At 53.5% G+C, this 11,269-nt stretch overlaps 1 protein-coding gene across 1 annotated transcript; it reads right to left on the bottom strand.

The window, feature by feature from the left end:
- Positions 1–258: 258 nt before the first annotated feature.
- Positions 259–5,953, bottom strand: RPS5 (ribosomal protein S5). Its single transcript, XM_082607843.1, has 6 exons — positions 5,823–5,953; positions 4,969–5,077; positions 1,618–1,827; positions 1,331–1,459; positions 461–559; positions 259–381 (listed from the first exon to the last, which is right to left on the bottom strand). The coding sequence occupies exons 2-6, from the start codon at positions 5,074–5,076 to the stop codon at positions 313–315; spliced, it is 615 nt and encodes a 204-aa protein (XP_082463969.1). The 5' UTR covers position 5,077; positions 5,823–5,953; the 3' UTR covers positions 259–312.
- Positions 5,954–11,269: the final 5,316 nt, after the last annotated feature.

The raw sequence follows: 11,269 nt of genomic DNA, 5'->3' as shown, positions 1-11,269 counted from the left end.
ATCTCTACCAGGACAACCCCACCCCTCTCATTTTCCAACACCTGCTGGAACAGTCCAGGCAGCCAGGCCTGCCGCCCGGGGTGCCACGGTTCTGAGTCAGTGGTGCTTCCTGAGCCGAGCACTTCCCTGGTGAGTCCAGGTCCCGACAGACCAGAAGACATGCCAGGAACATGGGCAGCTCCTCAAAAACACCAGCCATCATGCCCCTCACCCCCTGCTCCCAGATACCCGTCCCCATTGAGCAGACAGTGGCACAGGTGGGTGGGGCCACCCCAAAGGGCAAACAGGTTTATTGCAGCTGTGGCCAGGCAATCAGCGGTTGGACTTGGCCACACGTTCCAGCTCATCCTTCTTCTTGATAGCATAGGAGTTGGAGGAGCCCTGCAAGAAGGGATGGTTAGCTCCAATGTCGGAGGACCCTCCCCTTGAGACTCGTCCCCCCCCAGGTGTCCTCACCCACCTTGGCAGCGTTGATGAGCTCGTCTGCCAGGCACTCGGCAATGGTCTTGATGTTCCGGAAGGCGGCCTCACGGGCACCCGTGCACAGCAGCCAGATGGCCTAGGGAGCACAGGGGTGCCTGTACTAAGTAGGGGTTGCCCCTACACCACGCAGGGACACGGCTCTCCAGTACCCTGGGACCCAACAATGCTGCCTACCACATCGCCATCCGCAGGCCAACTGAGGCAAGACACAGTGGGAGCCCACAGCGCTGCCCGGGTGCCATGCTGCTAGATCTGGGATCAGACTGAGGGGCACAAAAAAGTGTGCAGACACAAAGGCTGAAGCTGGGTCCCTGATGACAGGTGACTTAAAACTAGCTGTGACAGGGAAATGCAGTGTGTTCCCTCCTGGCCTGGAACCCTTGACTGAAAACGAACAGCTATAAAGGGTATGCTTGGGGACAGCTCCATAAACTGGAACAGTGATGTAATGTCAAATGTTAGATTGCTGTTAAATTTCTTGGGGGTGACGGTGGGGATAGAACATCTTTCTTCTAGGGAGACACCCACTGAAATGTGAGCAGGGAAATGGTCAAAACACCTGCAACTGATTCTCAAATGGTCCAGGAGAATTAAAAAAAACAGAGTAAAAACATATACCCAAATGAAACGGGCCCTTCAATCAAATGCTGCCCAGGAGAGGGCCCAGAGCTAGGACCTGCTCTGCGTGTGGGGGGGGATCCAGGAAGCCTTCATTACCTGACACTCAGGTAAACATGCAGACAGAGAACATTCCCACTTGTCAGCCTCTGCTGCCCCAGGCAGGATTCTGCCAGAGCCTGGTGGCTGTTCCCGGCCACCCACGTGTGCCCCAAAGCCCCAAGCCCACCTGATTCACACGCCGCAGCGGGGACACGTCCACAGCTTGCCGCCTCACTGTTCCAGCTCGCCCAATGCGGGTCGAGTCCTCCCGGGGGCCGCTGTTGATGATGGCATTCACCAGGACCTGCAGGGGGTTCTAAGAGAGAGGGGGGCCATGAGCCAGATACCTGGCAAGCATCCCTCCCCGACCCTTCACCCCTAAATCCCGGAGCACCCTGGCATGCATATCGTGGGGCGGCCGCTGGCTTTAGGGCGTGCTAAGGGCGCTCTGCCCGAGCTGGCCTCGGGCCCTACCTCGCCCGTGAGCAGGTGGATGATCTCGAAGGCGTGCTTCACGATGCGCACAGTCATCAGCTTCTTGCCGTTGTTGCGGCCGTGCATCATCATGGAGTTGGTGAGGCGCTCCACGATGGGGCACTGCGCCTTGCGGAAGCGCTTGGCCGCGTAGCGCCCTGCACTGTGGGGCAGGTATTTGGCATACTTCTCCTTCACTGCGATGTAATCCTAGGGCAGCAGGAAGAGGGGGTGAAGGGACCATGGTCAGGAGCAGGACGGATCTTGGCAGGGGACCAGAGAGACTGAACACCCACTCAGGGTACCTCCCCCCCACCTGCCTGCCACAGAAAAGTAAAACCGAAGCAAGTGACTTTACCAGGACACTAAAAAGAGTACTTCCTTTCTAACGGGAGGAAGCGTATGGAAAACTAAGTAGATAACCACCCACGATACCAGTCTTGTTTTAAAAGTGTTCTTCACTCTGCACTGACGTTTTATATCAAATAACTCTTTGTTCTGGGGGGGCTGTCCCGTGCACTGTAGTATGCCAGTAGCCCTCCTCATTACTGACACCCAAAAATGTACCCCTAAAGGGGTAGGGGTGGGGGGAACTAACCCAGAGAACCAGTGTTTCAAAACAATCATTCAACAATCCTGCCTATATATACATACATATCCCAAGACAGTGTCTAGAAACACTAAACCATCCGGGGGGGTTGAGTAAGAGGAACTGTGTATGTGAGGACTACTTTGGATATTTCTAGTACGAAACCTACACAAACTCATTCTACCACACAAACATGAGAACATGTACAAACAATGAGTTTCTACAAATACAAGGATTAAGAGGAAAAGAACACAGAGGATTCTGATGTAGACACGACAGTCTGGTGTCTAGCCTGGAGAGGACCACTTGCACAAATAGGCAAGTAGACAGGTGTCCATGCAGGGACTCACACTGTGCCAAAAAAAACCTGCGAATACCAAATGCCCCACCAAGCGTTTGGTTAAGCTGTTGGGCCCCATGGTAGAGCCCAGCACAGCCTTCCAGAGAGTGAGAACCCTGATACCTTGCTGACTTCTGCTTTCCCAGCCCCTAGGAGAGGACCAGGGGAAAGTGAAAAATAGTGTTTACATTATTAAAGGGTTGTACAAAAAAAAGCAAGAAAAAGAAAACAAAGAAGCAAACACGCATGTGACAGACCACATGTGACCTACAAAGACTTTATAAAACATTTACTAACTGGCCCTTTTAAATTTGCAGACCTCTCCCCCAGCAAACCCATGAAGGAAAACAGCTCTACAAGACATTCAGAGTGAAAAACAGGTTTGAATTCTCTGTTAGGCTCAGTACCTAGGTACCATGATATATTTAGAGGCAACAAAAAGCTTTAATTTCTTTTAAAATAAGAGAAAAATATGATCAAACCTGAATCTTATTCATTATACCAATGCAGTCACAAAACATAAATTTCTTTTTATGAAGGCGCCACAAAAGTCCTAATGAGGCCAAGTGTAAAACAGTATGGGGGCAACATACAGTGGGAGAACTCCCATTCCCCAATTTCAAAACCTATTACAAAGCTATAGTAATCAAGACAGTGTGGTACTGGCAAAAGGATAGGCATAGAGACCAATGAAAGAGTTCAGAAACAAACCCTTACATCCTTGCTCAACTGATTTTCAACAAGGGTGCCAAGACCATTCAATGGGATAAATACTCTTCAACAAATGGTGCTGCACATGTGGGATCTTAGTTCCCCAACCAGGAATCGAACCTATGCCCGCTGCATTGAGAGCACAGAGTCTAGACCACTGTATTGCCAGGGAAGTCCCTTTACCTTTCTGTTCTTAATTTCACTGATTTCTGTTCTCATCTTTATGATATCCTATCTTCTACTTTACTTTGGTTATTTTTTTGCTCTTTTTATTTTTTGAGGGATGCTGAGATTATTGATTTGAAACTTTTTTTCTTTTCTAACGAATCATTAAGTATTATAAATTTCCTTCAGTAGTGTTCCAGCTTTATCCCACAAGTTTTCATTACAATTTATTCAGTTCTAAATATCCCTTGATTCCCTTACGAGACTTCCTCTGTCACCCGTGTATTATTTAGAAGTATATTGTTTCATTTCCTGTTTGGAGCATTTTCTGGTACCTTTTTGTTACTGATTTCTTATTTGTTTCACGTTTGGTTTGATTGTTTAAATTTGTTGAAGTTTGTTTTATGACCCAGGGTGTGGTATATCTTGCTGAATGTTCTGTGAGGCTTCTTGAAATGAATGTGTATTCTACTGTTATTGGGTGAAGTTTCTACAAGTGTCTTCACAATCCTATTGGTTGGGGTTATTACTCAGACTTTTTACATCCTTGCTGACTTTCTGTCTAGTATTTCTGTCAGTTGCAGGGAGAGGGATGATGAAGTCCTTAAGTATAATTGAGAAATTGGCTATTCCTCTTACAAATTCTGCAAGTTTCTGCTTCATGTATTTCAAAGTTCTGTTGTTTGGTGCATACACATATAGGATTGCTATGTTATCTTGGTGTACTGACCCTTTAATCATAATAAAAGGGTTCATTTTCTTGCAAAAACAAACAAAAAAAACAAATGGTGCTGGGACACATACATATAATGTATAAATGAGATTGAAGTTACATTTTATTGTCTAAATTTAAGTAAGATACAGAAAACTCCAAGAGATGAAAACAAAAGGTGCCGGGACAACTGGATTTCCCCACACAAAATGATAACGTTGGGCCCTTACACTTTATGGGACTTCAGCATCTGCAGATTTTGGTAAACTTGGGGGCTCCTGGAAAGAACACCCCTCAGATACTGAGGCACGACGGTAAGGCATTTAGATTTTTAGGCATTTGAATCTTTATAATTTAATTGACTCTTCTCTCCAAGGCACAACTTCTGAACTTGAAGAATATTGTCCATTTTTATTTAATTCTAAAACATGTAATTTAAATAAAATTTTATAGCCTGAATGAAGTATTGTCCTTGTCATCTTCAATACTTGAGTAAAACAAGAACACTCAAATCTTATAGATGACCTTTAAAAAATAAAATATATGAAACTAAAAAGATAAACAAATAAAAGGTACCATGGTGAACTTTATGTGTATTTCACTACAAAACAATTAACTAAACAACTTGTGGGATGTGATACTCCCTCTGAGGAAGGAACCATCTCCTGACAAAAACGGTAGCAACCTCTAACAGGATACAAGGAAAAACAGACACGACGGGTGTGGTGGTCCAGGGATCCCTCCTTTACCATCTTCAACTCTACTCAGTGGGACAGCTACAAGCTTCCAGTGACCGCACCCCAGCTGGGGAGCACAATCATTACCCCCCCTCACCTGCAGGGAGATGTCATTGATCTGCACGTCATCGGTGCTCCACTTCCCAAAGAGCTTGATGTCGGGGGTCTCTGCTACTGCAGGAGCAGCCGTCTCCCACTCCGTCATCCTAGGGACAGAAACTGTCAACGCCCAGGCATACTCACCACGGACTCTGAGGCTAGGGCACAACCTGAGAATTGGGAAGTTACCAGGAACCGAGAAAGGCTGTGAACATCTGAGTCCACCTTGTGGAACCTTAAAAAAACCACTCATCTGTCAGCAAGAAGCACCTGTCTCTCACCCAGGAACCCTGAGACCAACAGCTGGCAGGCACCCCCTCAACGGTTGCAAGGCGGCCCAGAGACGGGCAGGAGATGCCAAATGCCCTGACGCTACATCCGCTCGAAGTCAAACCCCAACCTTGTTCTTCAAGAGCTCTGCGACCCTAGGAGAGCCTACAAGCCGCTGTGGATTCAGCTTCCTCATCAGTAAGACAGAAGGATCAATGGTATGAATTCTGCGCTTTACCAGTGCAAAGGTCGAGTTTTGGTATCCGACCCCGACGGGGGGATTAGGGGCTGCTATTTAGGAGAAAGCGTGTCCAGACCCAAGTGTGCATCGTGCATGTAAGGATAACGGAAACTTCTTATAATAAATAAAGTAGAACTGCAGAGACCAGGTCAACATTCCCCAGTCCGCTGGGGGCAAGGCTACGGGGCGGCGGCGGGGCATCAGCAACGGGGCGAGAGTAACTTCCCCGCGCCTCCATCCTTGTCCCCTGCCGGAGGGAAGCCCCCGGTCTCGGGGCCCACCCACGGCTCCCAGAAGACCCTGAATCGGCCTTCAGACCTCCGACTCCGCGGCAGCCTCACCTTAAGTCACAGCTGAGGCGTCTCGGTCGCTCAGCGTGGACCACGCGCCGCCCTGGCACAGACAAGAAAAGGCCGCGCGCCGCCGGCCGACGCTTTTAAGGGAGGCGAGAACTTCCGGGTCACCGAAGGCGGCGCGTGCACAGAAGAACAAGGCGTATTTACGGACCAATTCGGAGCGAGCATGTAAAGGCGCCCTCTGTGCCAAACGGAAACCGTAAACCTCCAGCGCACGCGTACTTGCAGAAGCAGGCCCAAAGGTTGTGCCTGGCGGATGTCCAACTTCCAGCACTTGCCAGTTCGTGGGTGGGGGGCCCCTGCACAGGCGCAGAGGTCTCTATGAGGTCAACGCCGCCATGTCTAATGAGGGCAGAAGTCTGGCCCGCGCTCGTCGCTGCCCATACAAGCACGCGCTACAGGACCCGGCAGCTCAGTGAGGCCAGGGCGTCGCGACTGCTGTCCGCTGTGGTCCCGGCCCCGCGCGCGTGGGCGGGCACCACTCGCGGGTCCCCCTCCCCCACACTCGCGCGCTCTGGGCTGCTTGGGGCCTGAGCCTCCGAAAGGGGACCCTTCGCTTCACGCCATGCCGGGGTCCCCCCCACGACCGACCATTGTCTCTCTTTGGCCCCCGCCTCTCCTGCCCCGTTACCGCGTGCGGGAGGGGGTCGGGGAGGGGCCCTGGAGGAGGAGCCTGAGGGACAGCCCCCGCCCTTTTTGATCCAGCTGGGGCCTGTGCTGCCGAGGTCACTGATCGAGTGCAGGGTAGGCACGGTGGTGCGTGCCCTGCGCACTCTGCAGCCGCACCCAGTGACCCCGGCGGTCTGCGTGGAGAGCACGTGCCAAGACTTCACATCCCCCGCCTAGACTCTGGAGCCGAACTGGGTTGTGGACGCCTCCTCGGCGGGCTTCGCAGAGGCAGCGACCACTGTAGCTGCACACCCATGCTGGCTGCAGGTGGCAGGGAGTGGCATCTGGCAGAGCTTGGTCTCCAAGGCGCCTGAGGCTCCTCACCTCCAGGTGCCCACCTCAACCTCCAAGGGTGGGAGTTCCCCTTCTCAGACACGAAGGGGCCCAGCCACGTGACCCAGGCAGTCCTTCATTTGTCCGCACCAACCCCACTTGCCCACCTTCGGGGCATGCGCATTACAGGTGCTCAGCAGCCGCGATGTTTGTTGACTGACTATAAAGGCTCGCCCCTATCCCTATCCCAATTCCAGGAGCGTTTCAGACCAGAAACTCTGGGCCCCCTTGGACTGTCGTCGTCAGTCACAGCTCATGCCACTGCTCAGGGGGACACAGGCCTTAAAGCTGGTCTGGGCAGCGGGTTAGACCTCAGGCTCGCGTGGATTGAAGTCTGGGAGCCGCACCCAGAGAGGCCAAGGCCCCCAGCCACTGCAGCCTGTGGCCTTATCCCTGGCCTCTGCCCTGGTATGTACAGAGCAGCAGCCTCGGGCCTTTTACTGGGGTTGGGGAGGAGCTAAGTAGGTTCCTTCCTGGTCCCGGAGGGACCCTCTCTGATCATTGGACCTCCCTGGTCCTGGGGGACACAGATGGGGAGGTGCTGACTGGGGGAAAACAGGGAGGCTGGGAGTAGGCACCAGGCACCCTCACACTCAGCAGGATCCAGGGGGCCCCCCAACCCTGCCTCTTTCTCCTCAAAAGTGGACAGGGGCCCACCCCCTCTGAACCTCAGTTTCCCCTGTCAGTGTGGAAAAGAGAACTAAATCAGACAAGGTGAGTTTGGAGCCTGTGGCCTGACTGTCAGTGGTCACTCAACAATGGGCATCTTTATAGACCTGACAGGAATGACTCACCATGCATGGGAGGGCAGGAGAGAGGTCCTGCAGTAAAGCCCTATGTGGTGCGAGGTAGGGGGTCACCTTGCATAGCTGACGATCACACACTACTTGCCAGGCCTAAGACAGTCCAGCTTCCTCAGGTCCCCAGGACACAGGCACAAAATCCGGAGTCTGATCCCATAAGTCTAGGGATGTTGGTGCTGTGTTCTTCAGGCTGGAGGAGGAAAGTCTCTGCAGAAGCCCCTTTGCATTCCTGGTGCATCATGTTCATTCTGGGCTGACCAGCTCTGGCCATCTCCTCTGCCCTGATTTTTAACTGCTCCATGAGGGTAGAGGCTGTTTGGTTTCTGCCCCACTGTGTCCCCAGCTGGAAGTACTGAGTCTGGCACACAGTATCTGCTCACAAGTAACTGCTGAAAAAACGATGGATGGACGGATGGGTGGGGCAGTTCTCCCCAGTCTTGCTGCTCCCTCTCTGGGCTTCAGGCAGACACCAAGCGGCTAGGCCTCCCTCCTCCACCAGACACCAATTCCAGACCCGGAGTCCTGCTATCTCCTGTTCAGAACACCTCCTTACCTGAGTCTGCCCCTCTTCCTGGCCACAGCCTGGGGAAACCCCTTCCTAATGCCAGGTAGGCACTAGGAGTCTGGGAATCAGACCATTTGCTCTTCAGAACAACCTGATTAGGCAGTCAGGGAGGCCCAGAGAGGTGCAGTAACTCGCCCAGGGTCCCATAGCAAAAGGGGGCAGAGCTGGGACTCTAAGGTGGTTGGCCCCAGAGCCTGACCTCTCCCTCCTCCGCTGGCCTCTCCACCATCTCTGCATCACGTCTCCCCCAGTGCCGCCGATCTCTGAACATACAAAGTGCCCAACAAACAAATGAGTTCAGTCAACTCTGGGCCTTTCCACTGGATCTAGCATGATCCAGAGAGGGGCTCTCCCTGCGCCTTAGGCTTCTCCGGTTTTAAAGAAAAGGCTGCTGAGCCAGTAACCATGTAATTACTGATGAAAGATGGTCTCTTTGGTTCCAAACCTGCTCAAACAAAGGAACAAGTGAATGCGAACAAACAAGCATATTTATTGTTCCTCTAACTCCCGCAGGACTGTGTCTCCCCGCCTCCCACAGCTGCTTGGCAGAGAACAAGTTGATCTCTCCCACTGTCCTGGGCCTCTCAGTGCCTTGGCCACTGACCATGAGTCTAAACCTGGGCTCACAGGGGTGGTTGGCTTGGCCTGGGTGCGTGCTGCAGGAGGGGAAGGTCTAGACCTCAAGGCAAGGGAGGTGCCTGGGCCAGTTCACCTGCTAGGTGGGCCAGCCTAAGCCCCTTCCCCATTCGCAATTTGCTTCGCTGTAAATTAGGACCACGTGTTCACAGTGGCTCACTGGAATTGGGGGCAGGGGTGAGGCAATGGTGCAGAATGTGCAGGACAGGGGCGGCAACGCTGGAGCAAATCCGGACCTGCCTTCTCACTTGCAGCACTTGGGGTAAAGAAGAGAGGGGAGGAGGAACTGGGCTGGGTTTGGAAACCTTAGGACAGGGTATTAATAGGGGTCTCAGAGGCTTGGGTTAAGGATAAATGCAGAAACACATTGTGAACATCCAAATATCCAAAATTAGTGGGTACAGGATCTCAAATCTTGGAGACCAGATACATGAATTCACAAGCCTCACAGATACAGATTATGGTGGCTGCGATTTGGAGGTGCGAGGCACAAACTGGGAGAGAAACGGGGACCTGGACTTGAAGGGGAATCCAAGGCCTTACCTGCAGGAGAAACAGAGACCTGGATTTGGGGGGGACTCAGAGGCAGGAATTGGGGGGAGAACCAGGCATCCGGATTGGGCGGAAGTAGAGTTGGGAACTTAAGAAGTTACTGGTCACGGAGCGGGAGGACCCGGCCATGGAGATCTTGCGGGGGTCTAAGGACACGGCCTAAACCTTTGGAGGGACGCTCCGGCCTACCTCGGTCCTGCACTTGGAACCGACTGACAGCTTGGACCTAAGCCGGAAGCCCCGCCCTTCCCTGGGAACGACCAATCACCAGAATCCAAGTGATTGCCTGACTGGATGACGTAATGCGTCTCCAAGGCGATGGCGAATCGCAGGAAGGCTCCAGCTTCACCCGGAAGCTGGAGTTCCCACCGCCCCCTGCGGAGGCGGGGGAAAGGGGGTCGCCATGGTAACCCTAAGGCCCAGTCAAGCCTGGACAAGATCGCCGGTTCCCCTTCCGCCAGGTTCTCGAACCTCATTTTCTCAAGCCTCTCCGTCCCGGCCTCCTCTGGTCACTTTTGGGAAAAGGAACCCTGACGCCGCGCTGGCCCGGAGAACCACGGAGATGGCCGTCTTCCGGGCGCCAAGAGCAGACCGCTCAGGGCACCCCGAAGGACGAACGCCAGGACTCCTGCGCTTCCGGTCCGGGCGGGGCCGCGGCGGGGTCGGCTAGTTGGTTCCGGAGCTGAGGCGGTGCGGGGTCTAACTCGGGCTTGTGCGGGAGTCCGCGGTCTAGAGGGGCGGCCGGCCCGAGCCTCCTGCTCCGTCGGAGCCACAGGTCCTAGTAGAGGGCCGGCTAGAGCTCCCGAGGAGCCACCCATTTTCCGTGAGGGTGGGAGCGCCTGGATACCGCCCCCGGGGCCCTCCCTTCCGCCCTTCGGGGATGGAGGCGGGGTCACGATGCTCCCGCGGCTCGCGGGGCTGAGGTGAAGCGTTGGTGCAGGTCGAACCCTGGACTGTGTCGTGGACGGTGGCTGCGAGTCCGGCTGCATGGGTTCTGACCGGGATGCGCGGCTTGCCTATCTGGGCCTGTTTCCCCATCTGTAAAGTGGGGATGACACGTGCAACCACCTCATGGAGAGGTGTGTGAGCTCCAGTCTTTCCAGGTGGCCCCAGAGCTGCATTTAAAGCCCTGCACTGGGCGCTAAAGTTTGGAGGTTCCTGGAGGTCTGAAGGCTAAGAATTTGGCCCACGCCTGGCTTCCTCTGTCTGAGCCCCTATTTCCCCATCTGTAAAATGGGTGGGGTACTGCCACCTCCTTTCTAGACTTGACATGAGGACTAAAGAATCAGTGTGTGGGGGGCTTCCCTGGTGGCGCAGTGGTTGAGAGTCCGCCTGCCGGTGCAGGGGACACGGGTTCGTGCCCCGGTCCGCGAAGATCCCACATGCCGCGGAGCAGATAGGCCCGTGAGCCATGGCCGCTGAGCCTGCGCGTCCGGAGCCTGTGCTCCGCAACGGGAGAGGCCACAACAGTGAGAGGCCCGCGTACCGCAGGGAAAAAAAAAAAAAAAAAAAGAATCAGTGTGTGTAACACTCTCAGCACAGGGCCAGGTGGTGCCTAGCGGGCACTCAGAATTGTGGACGCTTTTAGCTTAGTAATAAAAGGGATGATCCAGGGACTTCCCTGGTGGTCTAGTGGTTAGGACTGCATGCGTTCACTGCTGAGGGCCTGGGTTCGATCCCTGGCCAGGGAACTAAGATCCCGCAAGCCTCGCTGCACGACCAAAAACTAAATAGAAATGGATTGTCCATTCCGCAGACATTTATGAAACTCTGCTGTGCTGCAGACATTTATGAAACTCTGCTCTGCTACAGACTCCTGGTGCTCCAGCTGTTGGAGCTACATCCCCTGAGGATCTGGTTAGAATGGAGTTTTG

This window comes from Mesoplodon mirus (genome assembly GCF_964341445.2).
Source record: "Mesoplodon mirus genome assembly, chromosome: 19".
In the NCBI taxonomy this organism is placed as follows: Eukaryota; Metazoa; Chordata; class Mammalia; order Artiodactyla; family Ziphiidae; genus Mesoplodon; species Mesoplodon mirus.
This window is presented reverse-complemented; position numbering and strand designations above follow the sequence as displayed.

Coding starts and splice junctions, on each gene's coding strand:
- RPS5 (XM_082607843.1), bottom strand. CDS start 5,076: ATGACGGAGTGGGAGACGGCTGCTCCTGCAGTAGCAGAGACCCCCGAC. Junction 1,460..1,617: donor TCCACCTGCTCACGGGCGAG/GTAGGGCCCGAG, acceptor CCTCTCTCTTAG/AACCCCCTGCAGGTCCTGGT. Junction 560..1,330: donor CGCTGCGGCGTGTGAATCAG/GTGGGCTTGGGG, acceptor TGTGCTCCCTAG/GCCATCTGGCTGCTGTGCAC.